The sequence below is a fragment of the Bicyclus anynana genome, chromosome 2 (assembly GCF_947172395.1).
Source record: "Bicyclus anynana chromosome 2, ilBicAnyn1.1, whole genome shotgun sequence".
Lineage (NCBI taxonomy): Eukaryota > Metazoa > Arthropoda > Insecta > Lepidoptera > Nymphalidae > Bicyclus > Bicyclus anynana.
Window position 1 is genome coordinate 16,176,774 of NC_069084.1, and position 27,525 is coordinate 16,204,298.

At 40.9% G+C, this 27,525-nt stretch overlaps 1 protein-coding gene across 1 annotated transcript; it reads right to left on the reverse strand.

Moving 5' to 3' along the window:
- Positions 1-584: 584 nt before the first annotated feature.
- On the reverse strand, positions 585-27,003 carry LOC112054601 (exportin-2). Its single transcript, XM_052887229.1, has 19 exons — positions 26,802-27,003; positions 26,075-26,220; positions 24,894-25,086; positions 23,974-24,119; positions 23,271-23,471; positions 22,038-22,208; positions 20,128-20,257; positions 19,287-19,450; positions 15,143-15,332; positions 14,293-14,393; positions 13,796-13,982; positions 10,115-10,271; positions 9,035-9,126; positions 8,351-8,574; positions 7,871-7,968; positions 6,339-6,506; positions 4,890-5,052; positions 4,152-4,296; positions 585-3,454 (listed from the first exon to the last, which is right to left on the reverse strand). The coding sequence occupies exons 1-19, from the start codon at positions 26,884-26,886 to the stop codon at positions 3,300-3,302; spliced, it is 2,916 nt and encodes a 971-aa protein (XP_052743189.1). The 5' UTR covers positions 26,887-27,003; the 3' UTR covers positions 585-3,299.
- Positions 27,004-27,525: the final 522 nt, after the last annotated feature.

Here is a 27,525-nt window from a genome sequence, read left to right on the forward strand (position 1 = left end):
ACGGGCCGGCGCACATTGGCGGAGCGCAGCGCAGAGCATGCCCGTGAAGTTTGTTAATCGCGTGACACATTACTACCAGAGAATGCGCGAGTATCCACACGGAATCATGGCGGCTCTCGGCTGTCACCAGTGAGTCGGTGTCGTCGGTCGCTGGCGAGCTCAAAGATTACAGTGACGAGCTCGGCGACCATAAGACGACGCGCACGATATAGTGCGCGTGCTCGGACAGTCGCGTTCCTGCGCGCTTCCTTTCGCATGTACTCATAGTCGCTTCGCTCTTCAGGAATTATTTTTGTGTTGATTGATTTTAGATATTATTTCAAGAAAGCCTGAAGACAAAAAATCTTCGAACAGTGCGTGTTTCCAGTGATGATCTATGGTTCCGACCCTTGGTCGCTAACTATGGGCCGCATAAGATGGCTGTCACACAGCGGGCGATGGGACGAGCTATGTTAGCAGTATTTCTGCGTGATCGAAACAGAAATGAGGAGATCCGCTGAAGAACCAAATCAGTCTAATTAAGCCAAGGGCTATAATTATTGTATAGAATTGTTTATGCTAGGGTACAAAATAAAACTAAGGCAAAAGAATTATGAAATATTTATTCACAAAACAATCAACCATTCTCTATTATAATAGAGACTGCGACCATAAATCAAATTCATAATCATACAACCATTCAATACAGGAAAATAATAATGAGTTTAATACATTCTAAAAGCAAAGGGTTATGCTGTGAGATTTTGGTCAATTACCAAAATTATATTGAAAATTATACCACAAGACTGCCATATTTCTTATTTTACTCTTAACTTTTCATAATACCAAACCATGAATTTAAGAATTCTCGCATGGTCTCAAGGAAGGAGATATGACAAGGCTAAGCATTTGACATCAACATGACAGTTTCTTAGATAAAGTGACAGTTACATTGTTGTCAAAAATAATTACGTCATAACCCCACGACTATCCGCTTGTATTTTTGATACATTACAAATAGCCAATACTTGCAGGATTTACAAAAAATATACATTATAAACTACGCATTTCTCTCTTCAAGTACAAAAATAATACAATTTCATCCAGTGTTAAGTCCATTTTTTTAATTACAATCAAACTATTTTTCCAATCAATCAACACAACTATACTAAATAAACGTAACAATTTGTTAAGGAGTGAAACGCTCAGCGTTAGAAATTACCTAATTATTTGTTAGGCTGATCACAAACTGACTACTGTCACTCGAATGTAAACAAATTATACGTCAAAAACGCTGTCGTCCATTTTGTGACGTCACAAAGTTTCTTTATGTAACTACTAAACGTCAAACTAATTATTAAGTATTATTTTTTTCAAACGCTCCGTTTGGTGAAGGATTCGTGACGTGATTGAAACAGCTGAAATATCATGGCCGATGCGTTTTGGCTTGTATTGTCAAATAAATATTTAAAAATTAAAATTTTCATGTAATGATCACTTAAAAAAATATGATTTTAATTTCAATCCAGAAGACCTTATAAAAAAGTGTCAACTAGCCTTTTTTAATCATTATTTTGGTTACAGTATATAAACATGTTCTGTTGAAACGCTTGCTTTTATATTACAAGTACTTGAGATTTTATTAATTCAAATATCTAGCTGTGATGTTTGATTAAACGAGAAAAAAGAATTAAGAAAGAAATCGTAAGTTGCTGCGGAACGACTAGTATTTGTGAAATAATGAAGTTCGTGAAACTCTAGATAAAATTATTTAGAGTTGGTCGACATAATGTAAGACCAGTCGTCTAATATTATTCGTTTTCAGGTAACTTCAATAAAAATCAAAATCAAAAAAAACTTTTGATACAATGTGATACATTATGTGAGGAAAGTAGCGGACATATACATCATAAAGTATTGTATGCTGACTCCAACAACAGTAGACAGTGTGTAAGCAGCCTTAGGATTGCTATCACATTTTTTTTCATTTTTACAGTTACACCTATGTTCTCTTATCATTAATGTTACTCAGTCCTTCCATACGTTAATATTTACATACATTGAGAAATACATACAATTACAAATAAAGAAAACATAAGTAAGATATTAACAGCTAATGTGACATTTAATCACTATACATTTGAAACGCCTAGGCCCCTAGCCATGTAATATCGATTCTCTTTCGCTTCGAAATATTTCAAAAATTTAAAAATATCTGGGAATGTCAGATCAGACAGGTAATTTCCATATATTTTTGAAGTAAAACTTCTTTAATCGCTTAACTTGAAAAGTGCGTTACAAAAAGTGTAATTGGGTGATGCCTTCTGTCATCTAGAAGCATCACTATGCCATTTAGTGTTAGTTATTTTAAACTATTAATAGATGGCGTTCATAAAGAACTTGAAAACGAATACCTTTTTGTACGTATGGAGAACTTTTTGCTATGCAGTTACGCCTGAGGCTCATAGATGGCACTTTGCTTTTTAATTTTGAAAGAAGTTTCACTTTCATCGTGTGGTCTACCAAACTTGTTTTTTTTTCAAAACGTTTACAACGTTTTTTGAAACTGATTCTAGAAAGAGAATCAATATGTAACTTGGCAAGAGGCCCTGGTATTTTAAATATAATAAGTCATATTTTTAAACTTCACAAGGGTTTGAATTTTTATAAAGGTTAACATGCCCGTTCTGAATCCCTTTTCCACTTTAACTCGTAAGTGATATCTCGGACTTGAGTCAAGCCTACTGTATAGATATTGATATTTTTGAATTTTGTTTACATAAGAATCAAAAGTTTGATGCAAAAAAAGGTCTGTATATAAATCATTTTTATTTGACACCTCAACACACACTTGCTTGTTATTAAAATTAAAGTGGTTTCCCATAGGCCATTGTTTTTAGGGTTTTGTTCGTACGTACATAAGTAGACACCTTATTTCAGTTCCAAATAGTTGGGACCTGCTTAGCCACTTAACTATTTCTATAGAAATCTGCGGTATTTTTTTAAACAGGACACGACAATCCAGCACAGGAAGTTCATATCCTAATACGAACATTGAAGATAAAAAAAATCTCCTTGAATGACGTCTCTTTTGTGGTAGTGTCGTTTTAAATTCATTTTCTTTATTTTCTATGTGTGTGAAGTCTGCCAATCCGCATTGGGCCAGTGTGGTGGACTATTGGCCTAAGCCCTCTCATTCTGAGAGGAGACTCGTGCTAAGCACTGAGCTGAATATGGGTTGTTAATGATGTAGAGGTATCAAATAAAAGTGTGTCACCCACAGTGCACGTGTCACGGTCTATCGCGTGTATGGGCAGTGTTCAGCAAAGCTGCACGCTGTAGGCGGCCAGGTAGTTGTGCAGCGCGTTCCGGTGCGGCTCGTCCAGCGCGGCCACGCGCGGCGGCAGCACGCCGGGGTGCGCGCGCGACATGCTCGCCAGGCTCTCCACCAGGTAGCGCTTCGGGTCCTCCACACCTGGACAGGCGACAATGGATTTTTTTATATATATACAATAGGGATGATGACAGTTTTTTAAATTGTATATAAATTAAAAGTATACTAATAGCAAAGCAATTTTGTAAAAGTAACAGGATATCTGCGATCATTACTTTCGGAGCTACAGGGAATTAAAGGGTCAGATTTGCGGCGCTGCCGCGGACCCCAGAAAAACGCTCCATACAAAATGACACGATTTAGTGACGTCGTTGGCGCGGTGAAGTTTGTATGGGCGTTCAAACAAAATTACTAATATCTTTGTTATTTGTGCGTTTATGTTTATAGTTCATTTATTGAAAAATGTCACATTTAATGTAAGGAAGCTAAAACTGTGTGAATTTTCATCTAATTACGATAAAAAAAATTCAATAGATTTTCAAATTTTATAATCTCATTTATTTTGCAAATATCCAGACAATCTTTGCTTTTTATGTATAAATTAGTTAACATTGACCATATTTACCCGAATGTATCATAAAAATCAATATATTCAAACCTAGTCATCATCCCCATTCAAAATCATTTATTTCAAGTAATCTCAGTTTAAAAGCACTTTTAAAACGACAGTTGAGTGGTGACTTTTTGTAAAGACTCTACCACCGGTTCCGAAGGCAGGTTTTAGGTGGATTATGTACTGGAGAATGAGACGCCTCCATCTCGTGCAGCTAACACTCACCGGCGAGCGGGTCGCTGGCGCTGCCCCTGGCGCACGCGAGCTGCGCGTACTGCGGCTGGTAGCCGGGCGTGTCGTCCACCTCGATGAAGTGGTCCTCCGGCAGCGTGCTCTCGTCCGCCGGCAGCTCGAACAGCGCGATCAGCGCCTGCGGACAGACGGACACAGTGGTCATCAGCTTATTGAGAGGGACAAGGTAAACTAACAGATCCAAAATATTTAACACCAGTATATTCTGGCTTTACACTAAGACCTTGTCCAGAAAGGGCGAATTCGCCGCGATTCTCTCGCGTGTATTTCGCGCGACCGTTGCGTCCACAAGGCGCGTACCAACGTGCGACCATTTGGGGAGGAATTCAGTACGAAACATGGAGTTGAACGTGCACTTGCTTAAGAGTTCGCGCGTTAACTGGACGCAACAAGGCGTCCCTAGTATTAGTACTAGCGTGATTCGCGCGAGTCGAGAGTCTGGCGTAGTGCACGCGATTTACGTGCGTATTTTGAATTCGCGCGATGCTTGTGGACGCGATATATTGATGTCTAGTACTTCGACAACGCGCGTATGAATTCGCGCGATATGATTCGCGACGAATTCGCCCCTTCTGGACAAGGTCTAAGGCGTATGCGTTCTATTTTCTTTCTGCGAAACCGGTCGGCGGGCACACAGATATAAAGTTTGTCACCCCTGCTTTACCCACAGAAAGGTCAATGCACTTTATTGCCAGCGCAGTGTGACGTCACCTGCAGCACGGGCGTCCACAGGCGGGCCAGCGCGCCGTCGCGGAAGTGCGCGCTGTGGCACAGCAGCCTGACGCAGCCGACGGCGGCCGCCTTGCGCTCCAGCGCGCCCGACACCTTCTGCACGTCCGGCACCAGCACGCGCTCCACGTACATCGCGAACATGCTGCGACACATTACATCATCATCAACCATTTTATACCATTATATTTTTATCATAAACCCATATACGGCTCACTGTTGACCACGAGTCTTCTCTCTTTATGAGGGGGGTTAGGCCAATAGTAACCACGCTGGCCCAATGCGGATTGACAGACTTCACACATGCAGAGAATTAAGAAAATTCTCCTCACGATGTTTTTCCTTCACCGTTTGAGATACGTGATATTTAATTTCTTAAAATACACATAACTGAAAAGTTGGAGGAGCAAGCCCTGGACCGGATTTGAACCTACAGCCTCTGAATCAAAGGTAGAGAGAGACGAATATCTTAGCATTCCATGGATTCACCGTGTGGGTCCATCGCGTGGTAGAGAGAAGAACTCCGTGCAGAGTCCTGAACTTGTGACTACAGGATGTAGGGTTAAGGGATTCCTTGACGATCGATCAACACTCCCCGTTCTCTGCTCGTTATATCCACTGAGCTTTCACGTATTAGATATTATTAATGTCTTATTTAATGCACATAATGTTTTATTTCTTAAAATGCACTGTTTGAAATTCAAATGAAAACTTGGAGGTTCATGCCCCGGACCGGATTTGAACGTACGCCTTCTGAATCAAAAGTAGAGATTCATCCACTGGACTCTCACATATCCTCTCACATATTATTGAGGTTTTCTGAATTGCTCCAGGTCTGGCTGGTGTGAGGCTTCGGCCGTGGCTAATACCACACTACGGGCAAAGATGTGCCGCCAAGCGATTTAGCGTTCCGATACGATGTTGTGTAGAAACCGAAAGGGGTGTGGATTTTCATCCTACCCCTAACTTAGCCCGCTTCCATCTTAGATTGCAACATCAGGTAAGATTGTAGTCAAAGGCTAACTTGTAAAGAATAAAAAAAAGTATGTGACAGCTCCGAGGCACGAATGGACTTTACTCTTTCAGATCGACTGTCTAAATAGGTGTATGTTGCCCCGCAGCATACACTATGTACGTTTCAATACTTACGTGTGAAAAGTGATAGGTGCGCAACCGAAGAGCAGCAGGCCGCGGCGTGCGCGCCCGCCAACAGCGCACGGCGAAAGGTGCGCAGAATAGGTTGCGCACAAAAACGTAACGCTGTCATTCATCGCATTTTACTGGCCTTTTTTTTCATACCGGGGCCATATGAAAAATCGATTCTTATGGAGTAAACTCCAAAAATAAATACTAAATTTCAAGTGAGATTATAAGGGTTCCGTTTTTGTACTACGTACGTTCGAAACCCTAAAAAGTGAGGAATGCACTCACTTGGCTTGCACAGAGTCGACGATGTCGACGAGCGCGTCGGCGCCGTAGTGCGCCGCGAAGAAGCCGAGGAAGGCGATGAGGCCGCGGATGTACTTCGTGGTCTTGGACGACGACAGCCGCTGGAACAGCAGCGTTATTATCTGCTTCGTGTACGGCTGCATCACCGACCTGCAAATTATCCATATAAATATTATTGTATAATCATTATTAGCGTATCCACATTAATATTTAGTTCGTAGATTATCTATAAGTTTACAACGTACCAAATTGTAAGTCGACATGTGGCGCGCACATGTCGATACTAACATGTCAAGAGCACATCACTAACCCAATATATTTAGTAATATTAAACCAGTTGAACAGTAAACGGTGATCGATAAACACGCTTTTCTTTGCCACCTTTTCTAACCACACGCGGCAAAGAAGTACAAAATTTCAATATACGTTTTTATTTTTCTGAAGTGCCGTAGGCTCCTTAATCTTACTGGGCGATTTAGGCGTACGCAGAAGCATCGCCTAATGGGGCCCGAAGGCAGAAGTAGAAAAGATAGGCGGAAACGCACACTACGGGATATTTGTCTACCTACATCTGACTTACAAACATCTATCTCTTGTGTCATCGCGAAAAAGAGCGATATTTTCGATTTCTTCGTTATTAGTTTACACAGTGACAGAATATGTCAAAATGACTAACGGAAAGAATTTTCCATTTTGTTCAATTTGTACATGCAGGGAACCGCTGAAACCTGGCGCCTCAAAACTTTGATGTTTGAAAGTCTTAACAATAGGCTTATTATGACGTGAGGGTAGCAGCGACAGTAATTGTACCATGGTTTGGTAGAGGAAACACCTCGAGCAGGTCCCAGGACTTGTGACATTGGGTGTATTTCTCTATTATGCCTGCTTTTGCATATGCATCTCTTTAGAATGCATTAACACTCACTCCCCCGCCTGACATGATCTCCATGCCCACACTAAACAATTTATGATCAATAATTACAACATAAATAATAACAACACATTATTTATTACTAGCGGACCCGGTCTAGCTTCGCTTTGACTTATGTGCACTTCTTCCCTATCCCTACTCTACACTACTCTACCCCTACCCTACTCTACCCATATCCTACCCCTACCCCTTGACTATTTCAATACCAATATAAGATAAATCCGTTCAGCCGTTCTCGAGTTTCAGCGAGACTAACGAACAGCAATGATTTTTAATTAAAAAGATTACAATACAAAACATTAATAATTACAACACAAAACATTATTGCACTAACGCGACTAGCAGCGCGACGGTGTTCACGCTGTATAACAAAGAACTGAACTCAAGTCATCAAATACCCTCTTATTTATACCATTACTGTTACAACAACTACAAATATCTCTTTTTTATAATAATTTAAATAATTAATGTTAATACCACTCGTACTCAAGCAATTCGTAACACTATTTCCAGTAGTGGACGTCCATTGGCTGATAGTTGTAATGAAATTAAGTAACAATGTATAATGTTGTAAAATACTTACTCGCCAAATTTAAACAATATGGTCTGGATGAGATAAAATCCTTCGTGATCGTTTGTCTTCGAAGCAATCAATTTCTGGAACACTCCGAGCATTGCATTCTGGAAACATACATTTGAGATAATAATTATATTTTAATTGTACTTCATTCCAGCGAAAAAAAAATACGCTATATTTTTTTATTTATAGTCAGCTTAATTCGCTAGATTACCGTCGGCGTCGATTCGTTATCAACAACTCAATTTTCGTGACATACTCATTGTTGGGGTTACCAGTAATCAACATCTTTCATGACATACCCACTGTGCTCACTATTGTTACCATGTATCAAAATTTCCACTCCCTTTTCATGCCATGAACATTGTGCTAGCTAGGGTTAGCAGATCTCTATCTCCACTCCTTCATGACATACTCAGTGCACTCTCTGGGGTTACCAGTTTAATTATTACTCTTTTAATGACCTGTGAAGTCAGCTTTACTCACCAGTTTCCCGTCGGCGAGCACTCGGTCGGAACGCGTGGCCACGAACGCGCATAGCAAGCGCACGAGCGGGCGCACGTTGGCCGTGCGCTCCCACAGCGGCGGGGCCACGAGACACGGCAGCAGCGCGGCGTACGCCTCCGCGCTCGCGTCCCCCGCGCCGCCCGCCCCGCCGCCGCGCATCTCCAGCAATAGTGACAGCATTTGGAACACGTATGGCATGAACTCTGCAAAATTCATCAAAAATCATTAAAAAAAATAAGAGTAACTAAGTACTGCCTAAAAAAATAAAGAGTTTAGCTATAGCCAGAGCAACAAAGAGATCAGTAAAGGAATCAAAGTTGCTGACATAATTCCATGAGTTGGCATGCACGAGGTTTTGCATTTAGGCACCCATGAAGTGCACGCTGCTGCTAAGGGCAGGGCAAATATTTCAAAGCAGATCGACTTTGAGGTTCCAAGTTTTTGGAATAGCGACCCCGCACCGGAAAGCGGTCGACTCCCTCATATGACTGACAATTTCATGCTAGTAACATTCGCCGTGACAGACGTCAAAGGAAGCGTGAAACGTGGTTATTGCAAGTCCCTAAAAAAATCCCATAATCTGATGCTGATATTCTTATAAATATCAAGACTGCATGACATAATGCTGAACATGGTTACCAGAAATGATTTACCATGACTTACCTTGTACATCATTTTGCAAAATTTCCTGGAATATCGGAAACAGGGCATCTTCGAACGCTGTTATGGCATTTGGGTTTGATTTCACTACTAATCTGTAAACAAAAGTGTATTTTAGTAAAAAATTGTATTGGACCTTGGGGATTCCCATGGCAATAAAGGCCTAGGTTGTTTAAAGGTTATTCCTCCCCTATGGAGAACTTTGGAGCTAAGTGTCCAATGTTGGTTGGCAGGTTTAGAGCAATAATTTTGACTTGTAATGATGAATGATTGTAATGAGAATTTTGACTTCTATTTATGAAATTAAAATGTTAAATCATTGAGCCTGATCATCAATATCGGAATTATCCGTTATTGTGTGTGGTGTCAAAATGGCACACTTGCATGCATCTACAGGTACTCATTTAACAAATTTTATATTATGGTTCAATATTTCTGCCAAAAAATTACAAACAACATTATCAATAAATCAAAAAATCCCATGAATATGAAACAAAAATGTATTGATAAAACCGCCTTTTGCAATGGGGATGATGACTAGGTTTGAATATATTGATTTTTATGATACATTCGGGTAAATAAGGTCAATGTTAACTAATTTATACATAAAAAGCAAAGATTGTCTGGATATTTGCAAAATAAATAAAATTATAAAATTTCAAAATCTAATAATTTTTTTTATCGTAATTATATGAAAATTCATACAGTTTAGCTTCCTTACATTAAATGTGACATTTTTATATAAATGAACTATAAACATAAACGGACAAATAACAAAGATATTAGTAATTTTGTTTGAACGCCCATACAAACCTAACGATCAGCGAGCCAAAGACGTCACTAAATCTTACCATTTTGTATGGAGCATTTTTCAGGGATCCGCGGCAGCGCCTCAAATCTGACACTTTAAATCCCTGTAGCTCCGAAAGTAATGATCGCAGATACCGTGTTCCTTTTACAAAATTGCTTTGCTATTAGTATACTCTTAATTTATATACAATTTAAAAAACTGTCATCATCCCTATTGTCTGATAATTACCAGTAAAATAATGAGATGAGTACAAATACACAGAAGAAACTCACTGTACAGCGAGCGACAGGCTCTCGAACAGGTAGTGGTTGAAGTGCGGCTTGCACGGGTTCTTGGCCACCACGGCCAGCATGCCGGCCAGCTTGGGCAGCGCCTCGCCGACGTACGGCAGCGCCGCCTCGCGCAGCACCGCCAGCGTGCGCAGCACGGCTGAGGAAACCGCGAGCTTAGTGTCACCATTCATGACATTTTCATTATTTATCGCCAATGATGCCATGTTTTTATTCAATATTTCATAGCAATATTTACACTTATAATAAAATAATAATATGACATACTCAATGTGCTTGAACTTCACTCACCTTTCATCACATACTCAGTGTGCTCGCTACAGATACCAGTCTTCAGTATCTTCACTCATTCTTCATGACATACTCAATGTACTCCAACTCCACTCACCCTTCATGACCAACTGTGCTCGCTATGATTACCAGTTGTTCTTCATGACATACTCAATGTACTCCAACTCCACTCACCCTTCATGATCAACTGTGCTCACTATGGTTACCAGTTGTCAACATCTCCACTCACCCTTCATGACATACTTGTTTCTCCATTAATCCTTCATGACATACTCACTGTGCTCCATCTCCACTCACCCTTCATGACCAACTCTGCTTACTATGATTACCAGTTGTCAACATCACCACTCACCTTTCATGACATACTTATTTCTCCATTAATCCTACATGACATACTCACTGTGCTCCATCTCCACTCACCCTTCATGATCAACTGTGCTCGCTAGGGTTACCAATTATCAACATTTCCACTTCCCTTTCATGATATACTCACTGTGTTCCATCTCCACTCACCCTTCATGATATACTCACTGTGTTCTATCTCCGACGAAAAGGTCATCGAGCTGGAAGAAGTTATGAGCAAGTTGCACTGGGATGTCATAGGATTGTCTGAAGTCCGTAGAGAGGGGGAGGGCTCGATAATCCTTGAATCCGGCAACATGCTCTACTACCGGGAGGGCGACCAACAGTCCCAGGGTGGTGTCGGATTTATCGTTCACAAGTCCCTCGTGAACAATGTTGTAAAAGTCGAGAGTGTGTCGAGCAGGGTAGCGTTCCTGGTCCTCCGAATTACCAAACGGTATTCGTTGAAGGTTATACAGGTTTACGCACCGACCTCGACACATCCCGACGAGGAGGTAGAGGTATTGTATGAGGATATTTCTAAAGCCATACATGCCTCAAGCTCTTATTACAATGTTGTGATGGGGGATTTTAATGCAAAGCTGGGCGAACGTAGCGGTTCAGAGTTGAAAGTGGGACGATTTGGGTATGGGCAACGAAACGATAGGGGCCAAATGTTGGCTGACTTAATGGAGAAGGAGGGCCTCTTTATGATGAACTCCTTCTTCAAGAAGCCACCACACAGGAAATGGACCTGGATGAGCCCCGATGGTTCCACGAAAAATGAGATTGACTTCATCTTGTCTACCAGACGGCAAATATTCAACGATGTTTCTGTGATCCATAGGGTGAAAACCGGTAGCGATCACCGAATGGTTAGAGGCACGTTGAATATCAACGTTCAGCTGGAACGGTATCGACTGGTGAAGTCTACGCTCCGACCTACTCATGCCCATATCCAAAACTCCGAGTCTTTTCAACTAGAACTGCAGAACCGCTTTGATTGCCTAACAAATTGCGAAACTGTGGACGATTTGAACAACAGGTTCGTGGAAACTGTCCATTCCGTTGGGTCTAAGTTCTATAAGACCCACCGTACTAAAAGAACCAAAAAGTTCTCAGACCATACACTTAGACTCATGGAAGAGAGGCAAGAAATGAGATTACAGTCTTCAGCAGATGCGTCAAAATACCGACAAATCAGTAGACAGATCTCTAAGTCGCAAACCAGCGACTTGCGAAACTTCAATACCGAGCGTATTAAAAATGCGATTGAAAACAATCGAGGCTCCAAAGTTTTCGCCAGAGATCTGTCTATTGGACAGAGGCAGCTGACGCGTTTGAAGACCGAACAAGGTAATCTGATTTCTTCAAAGCCCGAGTTATTAAGTGAGGTCGAGAAGTTCTATGGACAGCTATACACGACTACTCAGCAGCCTGTTGACAATTTGGCTAAAGACCCCAGAGCCAAGTTGACCCGACACTATACCGAAGATATCCCGGACGTCAGCCTATACGAGATTAGTGTGGCTCTCAAACACCTGAAGAACAATAAGGCGCCAGGTGAGGACGGAATCACAGCAGAACTCCTGAAAGCGGGTGGATACTTAAAGTCCTTCAGCGATTGTTCAATTCCGTCATTCACGAGGGCACGACGCCTGAGACGTGGCATAGGAGCGTGGTGGTTCTGTTCTTCAAAAAAGGTGACAACACCTTGCTGAAGAATTACAGACCCATTTCGCTGCTAAGCCATGTTTACAAATTGTTCTCGAGAGTCATTACGAATCGTCTCGCTAATAGGTTTGACGACTTCCAGCCTCCCGAACAAGCCGATTTCCGAAAAGGCTTTAGTACCATAGACCACATCCATACGCTGCGGCAGGTTATACAGAAGACCCACGAGTATAACCAGCCACTATGCTTAGCGTTTGTGGACTATGAGAAAGCCTTTGATTCGGTGGAAACCTGGGCTGTGCTAAGGTCATTGCAGAGATGCCGAATTGATTACAGGTATATCCAAGCGTTGAAGTGCTTGTACGAAAACGCCACTATGTCAGTCCGTATTCAGGATCAGACTACGAGGCCAATCCAGTTGCAGCGAGGAGTGCGTCAGGGAGATGTGATCTCTCCGAAGCTATTTACCGCTGCATTGGAAGACGTCTTTAAGCTTCTGGACTGGGGCGGACTTGGCATCAACATCAATGGCGAGTACATCACTCAACTGCGGTTCGCGGATGATGTAGTCATCATGGCACAGACTCTGGATGACCTTAGTACCATGCTCAATGACCTCAGCAGCGTTTCTCAACAGGTGGGCCTAAAAATGAACATGGCCAAAACAAAAATAATGTGTAATGCTCATGTATCGCTCTACCCAGTTATAGTTGAGAACGCTGCACTCGAAATTGTAGACGAATACGTATACCTAGGACATATGATCCAGTTAGGTAGATCCAATTTCGAGAAAGAGGTGAACCGTCGAATCCAACTCAGCTGGGCTGCATTCGGGAAACTTCGCGACATCTTTTCGCCCGAAATTCCTCAGTGCCTGAAGACAAAAGTCTTCGAACAGTGCGTGTTGCCAGTGATGACCTATGGTTCCGAGACTTGGTCGTTAACTATGGGCCCCATAAGAAGGCTCAGAGTCACACAGCGGGCGATGGAACGAGCTATGTTAGGAGTATCTCTGCGTGATCGAATCAGAAATGAGGAGATACGCAGAAGAACCAAAGTCACCGACATAGCTCAACGAGTTGCGAAACTGAAGTGGCAATGGGCGGGGCACATAGTTCGAAGAGCCGATGGACGTTGGGGTCCCAAAGTCCTAGAATGGCGACCCCGCACTAGTAAGCGCAGTGTTGGCCGACCCCCTACCAGGTGGACTGACAACATCAAGCGAGTCGCAGGGATTCGCTGGATGCAGGTGGCTCAGTATCGTGATGTTCGGAAGTCCTTACAAAAGGCCTATGTCCTGCAGTGGACGTCCATCGGCTGATATGATGATGATGATGATGTTCTATCTCCACTCACCCTTCATGACATACTCGTTGTGCTCGCTGGGGTTGTCCTGCGCGCCCAACGTCGCAAACAGCGCTGCCAACAACGCGGGCGCATGCGGCTCGAGCTCCGCGCGAGTCACCATCCCGCCCGCTATTAACTTCTCGACCGCGCACGCTCCATACGTGCATACCACACCACGACCGGTGATGTGCTGGATCTAAAATGTATTAACATGGACATTACAAATTAAAGTGATTTTCAGATAGCATGGGTAAGGTGACAGTTTCCTTATCCGAATTAAGATCAGATACTGATACATATACACATACATAGATAATTAAATAAAGAATACAAAGAAAAAATCTTTTTATTCCATTTATGTCATTTATATCCATACATATTATTAGCAGTTTCTACCCTTCTGTGAAGGTGTTGAGGTGCCTGGTAAAAACAATGTACATATACACGAGTAATTCTTACATAAAACATTATATATTGTTTGAATATAATTAAACAGGAAAGCTTACCAATAGCGGGAAAGCAGTGACGATGATCTCTTTGGGCAGCAGTGAGCGGAACGTCATGATGTATTTGATGGCATCAGCCTTTAACACAGGCAGTTCGGTCACTGGAAATATTAACAGCATGTGTATTATTAATGTATTAATGTTTTTATATTATATGTTATAATTCACTTTGAGGGAAAATACAGAACTAATTTTGATTTAGAAACACAAATCAAATACCTGTATAAAGTATTGGACGGGCTTGTAAACATATTATAAACTTGACACTAGGTAATAAATATGACAGATTAGCTATTTGTAATTTGTAGTCGCTCCTCATATCTGACTACTAGAGTGCCCCGCCCACATGTCCAAACTTAAATCTTAGTCTTTCACTAACTATTACGTCTTTAGGTCACTTGTTTCAGTGGAATTCATGTACTTTTCACGGGAAAACACAGGGGACCATTCACCCGCTGAGTGTCAAATTCTCAAACACATAGAGTTTAAATTCGCCACTCAGCGGGTAAACTATCTTCTAACGCGCGCTTTATGTTTTGACAGCAGCCGTGGCGCAGTGGTATGCGCGGTGGATTTACACCGAATTACGGATGTCCTGGGTTCGATACCTGACTGGGTCGATTGAAGTTTTCTTAATTGGTCCAGGTCTGGTTGGTGGGAGGCTTCGGCAGTGGCTAGTTACTACCCTACCGGCAAGACGTACGGCCAAGCCAAACCAATATAGCGTTCTAGTACGATGTCGTGTAGAAACCGAAAAGGGTGTGGTTTTTAATCCTATTCCTTCCAAGCCCATCAAAGATTGCATCATCACTTACTTCGCCTTATAAAAAAAAATGTTCTGTGGTCTCACCGTTGGGCCTCTGCAGCTCAGGCAGCACGTGGTTAGCAGCGAAGGAGGCGAGGTCGACCAGCGGCGAGGCGCGCGTGACGCCCGCCGCCTGCGTGCCGCCGCGCGACGCCAGGGACGTCACCAGGAACAGCGCCGTGTCCTTGCCCACCCATTCGCTGCCGCCGCTCGTAGAGTAGTTGTTCAGCATCATCTGGGGGACAGACATTTACCATACTTTATAGGACCAAGTAAGTTGAACCACAATGACAGTTGTACGCGCAAGTACAATGGGGATGAAGACTAGGTTGATTTTTATGATACATTCGGGTAAATAAGGTCAATGTTAACTAATTTATACATAAAAAGCAAAGATTGTCTGGATATTTGCAAAATAAATAAGATAAATTTCAAAATCTATTAATTTTTTTTTTATCGTAATTAGATGAAACTTCATACAGTTTTAGCTTCCTTACATTAAATGTGACATTTTTTAATAAATGAACTATAAACATAAACGCACAAATAACAAAGATATTAGTAATTTTGTTTGAACGCCCATACAAACCTAACGATCAGTGATCAGATACCGTGCGGTCCCGGTGTAAGAATAGGACCGCTCCATATCCTCCCGTGGATGTCGTAAAAGGCGACAAAGGGAAAATGTCGCTAGTGGGTGGCGGTTCGAAAAAATCCACAACTCTAAGGATTCCCAAGGAGGGTTGACGTCAGGCAGGCGGCCGGTCACAAAAATTACTAGCCAAAACATTTAAAAAATATGTCAATACAAGGAAACGGATTTTGTGAGAAGGTTAGGGCGTACCCCCTAGGCGACGCGCAGGTGCAGCACCCGGCGCCTGTGGGAAATGGACAAGGGTTGTTGCATCACGGACGGGTGCGACGTAAGAAGCAAGTCCGGGAAGTAAGAATCAGGATGGTAAGCTGGAATGTAGGAACTATGACTGGGAAAGGAAGAGAGCTAGCGGATGTTTTAGAAAGGAGACGTGTGAACATTGCTTGTTTGCAAGAAACGAGATGGAAGAATACAAAAGCTAGAGAAATCGGGATGGGTTTTAAATTTTTTTACTGCGGGAGTGATGGCAAAAGGAATGGGGTTGGTGTAGTGTTAGATAATGAGTTGAAAAAATGTGTGACAGATGTAAATAGAGTTAATGATCGAATTATAGTAGTCAAACTAATTATAGAAAATGTAATGTCCAATATAGTAAGTGTATATGCGCCTCAAACAGGTTGTGATGATGCGACGAAAGAGAAGTTTTGGAATGATTTTGACGGAGTTATGATTGCTATCCCCAATAATGAAAAGGTCTATATAGGGGGAGATTTTAATGGTCATGTAGGAAGACTCAATGAAAGTTATGAGAGAGTACATGGAGGTCGGGGCTTTGGAAACCGTAATCGGGAGGGAGAAAACCTGCTGCAGGGAGCCACGGCTTTTGATCTAGCAGTAGTCAATACATTCTTTGAAAAACAGGATCAACATTTGATAACATATAAAAGTGGGAATCATAATACACAAATTGACTATTTTCTTATAAGAAGAGACCATATTAATGAAATTAAAAACTGTAAAGTCATACCGGGGGAACCTTTAGTATCACAACACCGACTTTTACTAATGGAAATCAAAATTAAAATCCATAAGACTATGCCTAAACCTAAGATCCTGCCCAAAATAAAATGGTACATGTTAGAGAAAGAGGAATGTGTGAAAGAGTTTCGAACAAGAGTGGTAGACAAAATGATCGACATGGATGACCTTAACAATAAATCGGTGAATGAATGCTGGAATGAAATAGCTTTGTGCATGAGGAGTGAGGCAAAGAATGTTTTTGGAGAGACTAAAGGTAAAAGTATGATAGCTAAAGACACATGGTGGTGGAGTAAGGATATACAAAATATACTGAAAGAAAAGAAGGATGCATTTAAGGATTGGAAAAATGTGAGTGATTATGACGGCAATTCAAAAGAGATTAAAAAGAATGTTTACGTGGAGAAGAAAATGAAAGCGAAAAAAGCGGTTGCTATTGCAAGGGGAAAAGTAAACAGTAAATTGTATGAGTCCCTAGATTATCCCCAAGGGCAAAAAGACTTATTTCGCCTAGCAAAAGCGAGAGAAAAGAATGCAAGGGATATAGTACATGTGAAATGCATAAAAGATGATGCCGGAAAGGTTTTGACAAATGACGAAGAAATAAAAGGTCGGTGGAAGGAATACTTTAAAAAGTTGATGAACGAAGAGAATGACTGGAATCGCGGATTAGAGAATGTATCAATGAATGTGGCAGTGGTAAAAGAGGTGAGTATAGATGAAGTAAAAATGGCAGTGCAGAGTATGAAAAATGGTAAAGCGGTAGGGCCTGACAGTATACCAGTCGAAGCATGGAAGTGTCTGAAAGTGGATGGATGGAAATGGCTGACTTTATTTTTCAATAAGTTGTTGCACGAGGAGTCAATCCCGGAAGAGTGGTCCAGCAGTTCGTTGGTGCCCATATTTAAAAATAAGGGTGATGTCCAGAATTGCAACAACTATCGAGGAATAAAGCTCATGTCACATACTATGAAGATTTGGGAGAAAGTGATAGATAAGAGAATAAGAGAGGAGAGTGAGGTTAGTCTAAATCAGTTTGGGTTTATGCCAGGACGGGGTACAACTGATGCAATTTTCGCTTTGCGTCAACTGTGTGAGAAATACAGGAATGCACAAAAGAATCTCCACATGGTGTTTGTTGACTTAGAGAAAGCGTATGACAGAGTACCCCGTGAGGTTGTATGGTGGGCTATGAACGTGAAGAAAATACCTGGGAAGTATGTTAGAATAGTGAAAGAAATGTATAGAGATGCATGTACGAGCATACGGTCAGAAGCTGGTGTTACTGACAAGTTTCAAGTGGAGGTGGGCTTACACCAAGGATCGGCTTTAAGTCCCTATTTGTTTCTCCTAGTAATGGATGCTCTGACATCAGACATACAGGAAGAAGCACCTTGGTGTATGCTGTTCGCCGATGATATTGTACTTGTCGGAGAAAACGCATCAGAGGTACAGAGCAGACTGGGAAAATGGCAGGAGAAATTGGAAAGTGTTGGTCTACGAATCAGTCAAACGAAAACTGAATATTTATTCTTGTACTTTGGCGGTACATCTCAATCTTCCAAAATTGCCTTAAATGGTGTAACCCTACCAGCTTGCTCCGATTTTCGGTACCTCGGATCGCTTTTTCAAAACGATGGCAATGTGGACCGAGACGTGAAAAGTAGAATGAATGCGGGATGGATGAAATGGCGACAGGTCTCAGGTGTACTATGTGACCCGCGAATGCCTCTTAGACTTAAGGGTAAAATATACAAAACGGTTGTAAGACCTGTCGTGCTGTATGGATCAGAATGTTGGGCGGTGAAAGGGACGGATAGTAAACGAATGCATGTGAACGAAATGCGTATGTTGAGATGGATGTGTGGTGTGACAAGAATAGATAAAATAAGGAATGAGTATATAAGAGGAAGTCTGAAGGTGGCGCCAGTGACAGAAAAATTGAGGAGTAGAAGGTTAGCTTGGTATGGACATGTAATGCGTAGAGAGGAAAGTCATATTACTAGAAAAATGTTGAATGTGCAAGTGGAAGGTCATAAGAGGAGAGGAAGGCCAAAGAAGAGATGGTTGGATTGTGTGAAAGAGGACATGTGTGTAAAAGGAGTGGATGATGAGTTGACAAGTAATAGAGACAAATGGAAAAGATTGACATATTTATCCGACCCCACTTAAGTGGGATAAGGGTAAGGAGATGATGATGATGACAAACCTAACGATCAGCGAGCCAACGACGTCACTAAATCGTGCCATTTTGTATGGAGCGTTTTTCAGAGATCCGCGGCAGCGCCGCAAATCTGACCCTATAAATCCCTGTAGCTCCGAAAGTAATGATCGCAGACACCCTGTTACTTTTACAAAATTGCTTTGCTATTAGTATACTCTTAATTTATATACAATTTAAAAAACTGTCATCATCCCTATTAAAAACGAGTGTATGGAGCGTCCTTCGTAGTGCCTGTTACTTGTGGTCTTCTTCTTTACACCCGAAACTTATCTTTACACACGAAATGTTTACACCGCGTGTGCACGTCCGAGCCTCCGTGTAACAGCACGTACCTCGACGTACTGGCCGAAGATGCTCATCATCTTGTCCTCGTAGTGCAGCGCCAGCGTGCGCACGAGGTCGCAGGCGGCGCGCCGGCGCGTGTCCACGTCCGAGCCCTCGATGTCCCGTCGGACGTACTCCTCGGGGTTGTCTTCGAACAGTTCCATGTCGGACTCTGAAAAACATTTACATATTTGTATATAAAAATGCAAAAGTATGACGTGACAGTGATTGTCCTATTATTTTGGTATTTTGGTAGAGGAAACACCTCGAGCAGGTCCCAGAAATTGTGACCTTAGGTGTAGGATCCCTTTAGAATGTATTAATACTCCCTTCCCTCCCGCCCGCTGCCCGACAAATTCTCCTTGCTCACACTAATCAATTTATGATCAATAATTACCAAAAACATTATCAATAATTACAACACATCATTACTGCACAAAATCACTAACGCTACTAGCAGCGTGACGGTGTTCACGCTGCCTAACAAAGAACTGTACTCAAGTCATCTAATACCCTCTTAATAAATAATGAATGTTAATATAATCTGTACTCGAGGAACTCGTAACAAAAAGTACTTGGCTTTGGTAGGTATAGTTAGTAGACATCCGCTAACAACGGATTTTGCGACAGGCCGGATTAAAGAGATCTAAGGGCGGACGAAGTCACGGGCATTCGGTAGTATATATTCTAATAACAATCTTGTAGATCCAGCGTTTAAGAATATCAGCTGAGAGCTTGGATTTGAATTCCAAGCTGATCTAGGACAATTTAAAGAACTTTGTAATAGCAGTCTGCTATTGTAAAGTAAAAAAAACAGTACTGAAACATCATTTAAGAAAATGTTCTCACCTCTGATTTTCATATTGGGTATAACAACTTTTTCGCAAATACTGCTCAGCGTAGCCGGGTCTTCAAACAAGCTCTTATAGTTATTTTTCTCAGCAACTTTTGACAGGAAGTTCAAAGCATTTGAAGCCAACTGCAACGGGCAACACAAAATTATTTTGAAAATTTTGAAACCTGTCACTAAGTTGTGTGCTTGCAAGTAAGTATATATTCATCAGGTATGGCAACATTCATATTCTTTCTCTTTTTGTATATCTATACTAATATTATAAAGAGGTAAAGTTTGTAAGTTTGTAAGTTTGTCACATTTTTTAAATGGGGTAATCTTCGGAACTACTGGTCCGATTTTAAAAATTCTTTCACCAGTAGAATGCTACATTATCGGGGAGTGCTATAGGCTATATTTTATATTGGTATCATATATATTAGCCGAGTTATCACAGTTTTTGTCATACAGGTCGGACTGAAAATCCTCTTAAACAGACTTATTCGCATGCGCTGCCTTAACTATTGTGTAAAATTGAAATTAATGTATGGAGACTTTATGTATCTTCAAAAGTTCTACAAAAAAGTCCGCGACACCATATATCTATCTTCTATATATTAGCATATAGTACCTTTTGTGTTTTAAAAATTATTAATTTTATATACTTAGGTTTACGTCATTATTTATACAACTTAACTTTAATCCTTATTAAAATAAATTATTTAATAATCACAAGGTTATTATGGAGATAAGATTTGCCCTTTACAGAATGAAAATTTTTAAATAGTTTCGGAGATAATACAAAATTTCTAAAAGACGCAGAAATTCCGCTATATGACGCCCGGCGCTTTCATTTACGTAGTTCCCGTTCCCGTGTGAATATTGGGATCAAACATAGCCTATGACACTTGCAAATAACGTAGCTTTCTATTGGTAAAACAATTTTCCAAATCGGTCCAGTAGATCCAGAGATTACCTCCTACAACCACACGAACTTTACCTCTTTATATTATTAGCATAGAAGTCTCTATTTCTCTTGGTCATACCACCACTCTCGATGGACTGAATCGATTTTGCTAAGGGTAGGAGTAAGATAGAGAAGTTACAGGGTAGGGTAGGGGTAGGGTAGGTTTAGGGCCGGGTTTAGGGTAGTGGTAGGGTAGGGGTAGAGGTAGGGTAGTGGTAGGGTAGAGGTACGGGTAGGATAGGGTACGGGGAGGGTAGGGGTAGGATGGGGGTAGGGTAGGGTAGGAGTAGGTTTGGGGTAGGGTAGGGTGGGGGTAGGGGTAGGGTAGGGTAGGGTAGGGGTAGGGTAGATGTAGGGGTTGGGTAGGGTTGGGGTAGTGGTAGGGTAGGGGTAGGGTTGGGGTAGTGGTAGGGTAGGGGTAGGGTAGGGTAGGGGTAGACGAAAGCGGACGAAGTCGCGGGCGTCCGCTAGTATTCCTATAAACTGGCTGGTTTGGAAGGCTTTGGTTGTGGCGTTACCACCCTACCGGCAAAGATATACTGCCAAGCGATTTAGAGTTCTAGTACGATGTTGTTTAGAAACCAAAAGGGGTGTGGATTTACATCCTGCTCCTAACAAGTTAGCACGCTTCCATGTTAGATTGCATCTTCACTCATCATCAGGTGAGATTGTAGTCAAGGGCTAACTTGTAAAGAATAAAAAACAAAATAGGCCAGGAGAAGAGCTTCGAGTGAGTGATGGATTTGAATGTTGTTTCATATTCGAGCATAAGAGCCTCAATAGTTTAACGGTAAAAGAGTCATCACCGATAGGTTGCGGTTCGAACCCTCTGTTGGCCTGTGTTGTAAACACTCCTAACACAGTTTTTTCCAATTAGTTTGAGAGGAACTGGAATATTATTTAAAAGATAAATAGCAGATATTGTTCAGTATGTTTTGATACAAGCGAGGAGTCACTCACCGAGTCGTACTTGGGCATGGCGCCGGTGCCGAGCAACACGTGCCAGGCGGCGGACACGAAGGCGGGCGCGTGCGGCGCGAACTCCTCCTCGTACTTGAGCGCGTACAGCGCGGCGCACTCGCACACCTCTGTGCGCAGCTGCTCCAGCACTCCCGGCTTGTCATCCGAATCCTGGATAGATTTGAACTTTTAATGAAGACATTCTTTTTTTAAAAGATCTTTTAAGAGATCTTTTTTAAGATAGAGAGAGAGAGAGATAAGAGATCGCGTCGGTACGATATGGATAAAATTCGAAGCGCAAACGTGACGCCGAATTATGACTTTCACGTGAGTGAAAAGCACGGAGCGATTGACGCGCGACGCAAATTTTATGACGTGAGCGCCAAAACCATTTTTACCTTTTAGTTATGTTGTTTAATTTACTTGCAATTAGCAAGTAAATTAAACAACATAACGAAAAACAAAATGGCCATGTTCAAGATATATACCTAATTTTCTATACAAAACCAAAAATTTAAGAAAATAAGTTTGCTTTTCCTGAGATTGAAGGCAAAATGTGAGCAAAACATGTATTTTTCAAAAAAATAAACTATCGAGAAAAGTTTTACAAATTGTGTATTTTGTATAGTCATAACGACTTTGAAATATTATTTACCCAAATATCAGGCTTCTAACTTTTCCAGAATCTGAGATCCAGAACCATTTGTAACCACCAAATTATTACATATTGCACACTCTTAAGATGTGTTTTTAACATTCGCGTTACATAAGTAACAGAATTATCCAAAGAGATCTTAATGTAGCGGACGCCCGCGACTTTGTCCGCGTGAAAGTCGATGTAAACTTCCAACTACCCTTATCCTATCCCTGCCCTACCCATTAAGGCTGCACACACCACAGAAGCTTAAAAATGGAGTAACTTCTCTCGTTTTCCCAACATTTCCCTTCACTGCTCTGCTCCTATTGATGAAAAGTATACTATAACCTGCCCAGGAGTATAAAAAACAATTGTACTAAGTTTCGTTAAAATCTGTAGAGTAGTTTTTGTTTCTATAACGAACATTTTACAACAACAGACAAAAATTTTACTGGTTGCATTTTTGGCATCAGTATCAATCACTAATCACCCCCCTGATAGTTATTTTGGAAATATATTTCATGTACAGAATTGACCTCTCTATAGATTTATTATAAGTATAGATAGATATAGATAATAAATAACTATAAACTTACATCTGTCTCCAAGGAGGGAACTTTGACTTGTAGCAAATTGAGTAGGTTGGGCATCCATATTGGCATGTTGTCCTCAAAGAACTCGGGCAAGTCCTGACAGTTCAGGGAGTAGAACACCTTGCAAATGAGCACCAGGGAGCCGTATATGACCTTCAGAGCTTGAGGGTTGTTCGCATGTGTGTTTGTTAGTTCTATTGTAGCCTGAAAATGTTATTTGTTTTCTATTTAATTTAGATGTAATCAGTGTTACTGTGGTGGTATTTTTTTTTTATTTTTTACCAATTAGCCCTTGATTACAATCTCACCTGATGGATGATGTAATCTAAGATGGTAGCGACTAACTTGGTAGGAGTAAGAAGACAATCCACACCCCTTTCGGTTTCTACACGACATCATACTGGAATGCTAAATTGCTTAGCTTTTTTGGTAGGGTGGTAACTAGCCACAGCCGAAGCCTCCCACCAGCCAGATGTGGACCAATTAAAAAAACCTCATACGGCCCAGCCAGGGATTGAACTTAGGACCTCTGTCTTGTAAATCCTACGCGCATACCACTGCGCCAGGGAGACGTCATAAAGATTGCGATCAAATAACTGAAAAAAACTACCACTTTGGTAAAAAATTGTACTGTACTATACAGAAAATCATCTGACTTTGTCTGGTTTATGGCTCACTTTGGGGGGGAGAGGACTGGGTGACTTACCACAAAAAGGTCAGTGAGTGGTTTAGCAATGTTCTCAAGGACATGCTTGATCTCCTCCCACAGCTTTTGCGATTTGAACTCATAGCGGTACCTCTTGAACAGTGAATGTGCAGTTCGTAGCACGCCGTTTATTACGTGGAAATCACCTGGAAATATAGATATACCTAAGTATTAGCTGGGACCTCAGACCAATTACCTTTGAATCCCAAGCTGCATACAATGGCTCCTTATTGCCCTCTTGGTGTCATTGGTCCACCTAGTTGGGCTCTGATAACATTGTGTGTATCTTCTTCTTCTTCTTTCTTGTCTATGGCACTTTGTACTGCGATTGTGTGTATCAACTTTTTAGTCTGGTCTAATATAGCATTCGTAATTTAATGAGCTATCCAAAAGAATTTCTTAATTCAAATATTTTCCCAAGATTAGCTTGATCCTTTCTAAGTGCTGCTATCTACCATCCTGAAGCATCGTGTTAAGCCTCAGGTCTGAGACGAAATATCTCAGCGTTCTATGGATTCACCATGCGGGTGCCGGATCCATCGTGTGGTAGAGTGAAAAACTCAGAGCAGAGTCCTGGACTTGTGACCAATGGGTGTAAGGCTAAGGACATCCTTGACAGCTTACTAACACTCCCCTTTTCCGCTTGTGGTGTTCTCCCTGCCTAGGCAGTAACATTCTGCTGGAGAAGCTTTAGATACCATTTCTAATATAGAACTTGCTGCAGTTCTAGTGAGGCCAAGAACTTTAACCAAGTTATGGAGAGTTTTTGCAAGTAATCCTCTCACACCCACTTCTACAGTATACAAACTAACCACATGGCCATTTTTAGTTAGTTAAAAAAATGTCCATGTGGTTAGTTTGTATGCTGTAGAAGGCTGAGAAGATTTCTATCTAAAAAGATTACAAATATTTAACTTTACCTGTTCCAAACTTCTCCACCATTTCACTGATGAGGCCCGGCCACTTCTCAGGGAAGTCTGACTTGCCAATGATGGACACAGCATCGCTGAGCTGCCTCTGGACGGACTCTGGTGACTTCAGCATCAGCGACACAATCAGTGACTTAATGGTAACACGATCTGAGGCATGGATGCGATCTACTCCATCTTCTTCCTATACAAACAGTAAAATCTGTGGTGTACACAGGGCTGCACAGAGCATGCATGAATGGCAGTGGCCCGAACAAGATTCTTAAGTAGGGTATGCACTATTATATGCTCAGACTAAATACATAAGGACTAGTATCGCACCCAAATTCACGAACAAAATTTTCTGCCATTTTCTAAGGAAAACGAGCTTAGATTTCATACATATCTTATACTAAACTAGCAGTTTTTGTTCGTTTTTTACACCATATAACTACACAAGGAGGTATTTTTACGGAGGTTTTTAACAATTCTATAGAGACAGTGTTTATAATCGCATAAGATCGTTGATCATACACTTTTGACAGAAAAATAATGTCTTGCGAGGCAGGTCTTTATCTAATTAGTCTGAGATTATATGTAAAGATATCTATGTATATAAAAGAAAGTTGTGTTTGTTACACTATTTAAAAATCAAGAACTTCCACTTTGCCAGTATCTCTAACTTATCTCCTTCTCTCCTGGCAATGTGACTGAAGTACTGGAGGATTCTCAGAAGACAGGTGGTGTTTGTTGTTTCAGCAATGATGCATTGGTCCTATGAGCTGTACACGGACTACTGAGAATCCTCGCCAACACCACATCTCAAAGGCATCTATGCAATGCCGATCAGCTGATTTGAGTCCACATCTCAGTTGCATACATAAATATTAGTAAACAGTTTTTTAATAAATATGAATTACAAAAATGCTATTATAAATTTTTATTGATTGTTAAAAATAGTCTTTTTCTTAATACATAAGTGCATAAGGTCACATCACAAAATCTCAAAAACCACTTGAGGTACAAATATGAAATTTGGCAGTGAGGTAAGTTATCATTAGTAGGGGGGGTATTTTAAGTTTCCAAGTGTGAGTAGATCCCACCTCAAAGCTTCACTTATGAGGTTAAGTCACAGCAGGCTCAAAGTTTTGTGCATATTATAGAAACCTTTTAAAAACATTGTGAATGCTTACCACTGGCCAGTTTCTCTTGATATAATTTTTAAATGTGATGGAGGCAGCGACCCTGATGGTGGGATCTGCAGACTCTTTGTCCATAAGGTGCAACAGAAGGATTCCATAGTTCTGGTTCACTTCAACACCTTCCAAAAACTTTTCAGCTAAAACATTTATAGATTAATTAATACATTAGAAAGTTACACATTTCCACCATGGACTCACAGATCTAGAATGTTCTACCAACTTTAGTTTTCCACACCATCTTCAATATGTGTATCTTGAAGTCAAGTCAAATAGGCATCTTCTAAGCATACCATTTGCTGCATCATTGCTTAAAGTCAGGAGTGTTTGCAGCTAAGCACTTACTAATTAATAAAAAGAAGTCACAGTGACAAAAGATTTTTCTGAACTTACTTTTTTTCTGAACTTAATTTTACTGTGCCTCTAGCAAGTGGTGACAAAATTAATTGTTATTAAATTAAAGTTTCAACAGAAGTAAACAACATTTTTTGTAGGATTCGAATTCTGGACCTCATGATCTATATGCAAACACCAAGTTTGAAAAATAAAAACATTGAACTTAACGACTTTTAGGTTAATATGTATGTTTGCAATTACATTTTCTTCACCTAACGTAATACGGATTTGTAGTAAATAAATTACTTAGAGTGCAAATTAATCCTACAAGAATAATAACGTCAGAAGGTCTATCAATCAAATAAATAATAAAAATTGTACTCACCCGGTCTTCTAACGTTTGGGTCAGGATTAAGCGTCTGCTGCAAATAGTTAGCTAAGGTAGCCAAATTATCATCAGTTACTTCCATATTATATGATTACTTTAAGTGCTGTTAGCGGGCGTTTGTCTCTGTATTATTTATTACAAATAGTAAAATTCAATTTTTTGTCGTTCTTCGACATTCGACGAAATACCGGAACCACCACAGACGACAAATGAAGAACCACAGAAACAGAGCCAAAGAGTAGAGCACTCTTTGGAGTAGAGTAAGTATATGGCACAGAGCATATTCAATGTACTCTATGACTTACCCTATATTCAATGTACTCTATGATTATACATTATATATAGTGATCTGTGATACATTATACTATATGTTTCCAACTTTCCAATCCAATTCCATTCAAAGATTACAGTGTATTATTGGAAATAGATAGGCTACTCTAATTTTTTTCGGAACGCCTGTGATAGCGCCATCTAGTAACTAGCCACGGTATTTTTAGTATAGTATCCATCACGCCAGTGTGCCTTCGGCCAAAAGATTCGTCAATTTAACGGATTCTCCATCCTTTACGCACACATTGTGGTGTTTATGGAAAATGCCTTTTCCATCCCTTTTTAATTATCCGATCATTTTCGGAACCGAAGCCAGTCTATGCTCTGTTGTGATTGGCTGAACCTTTTTATTAAAGTTTTATTTTTGCCTTGTAAAAAAACATGGCTGCAA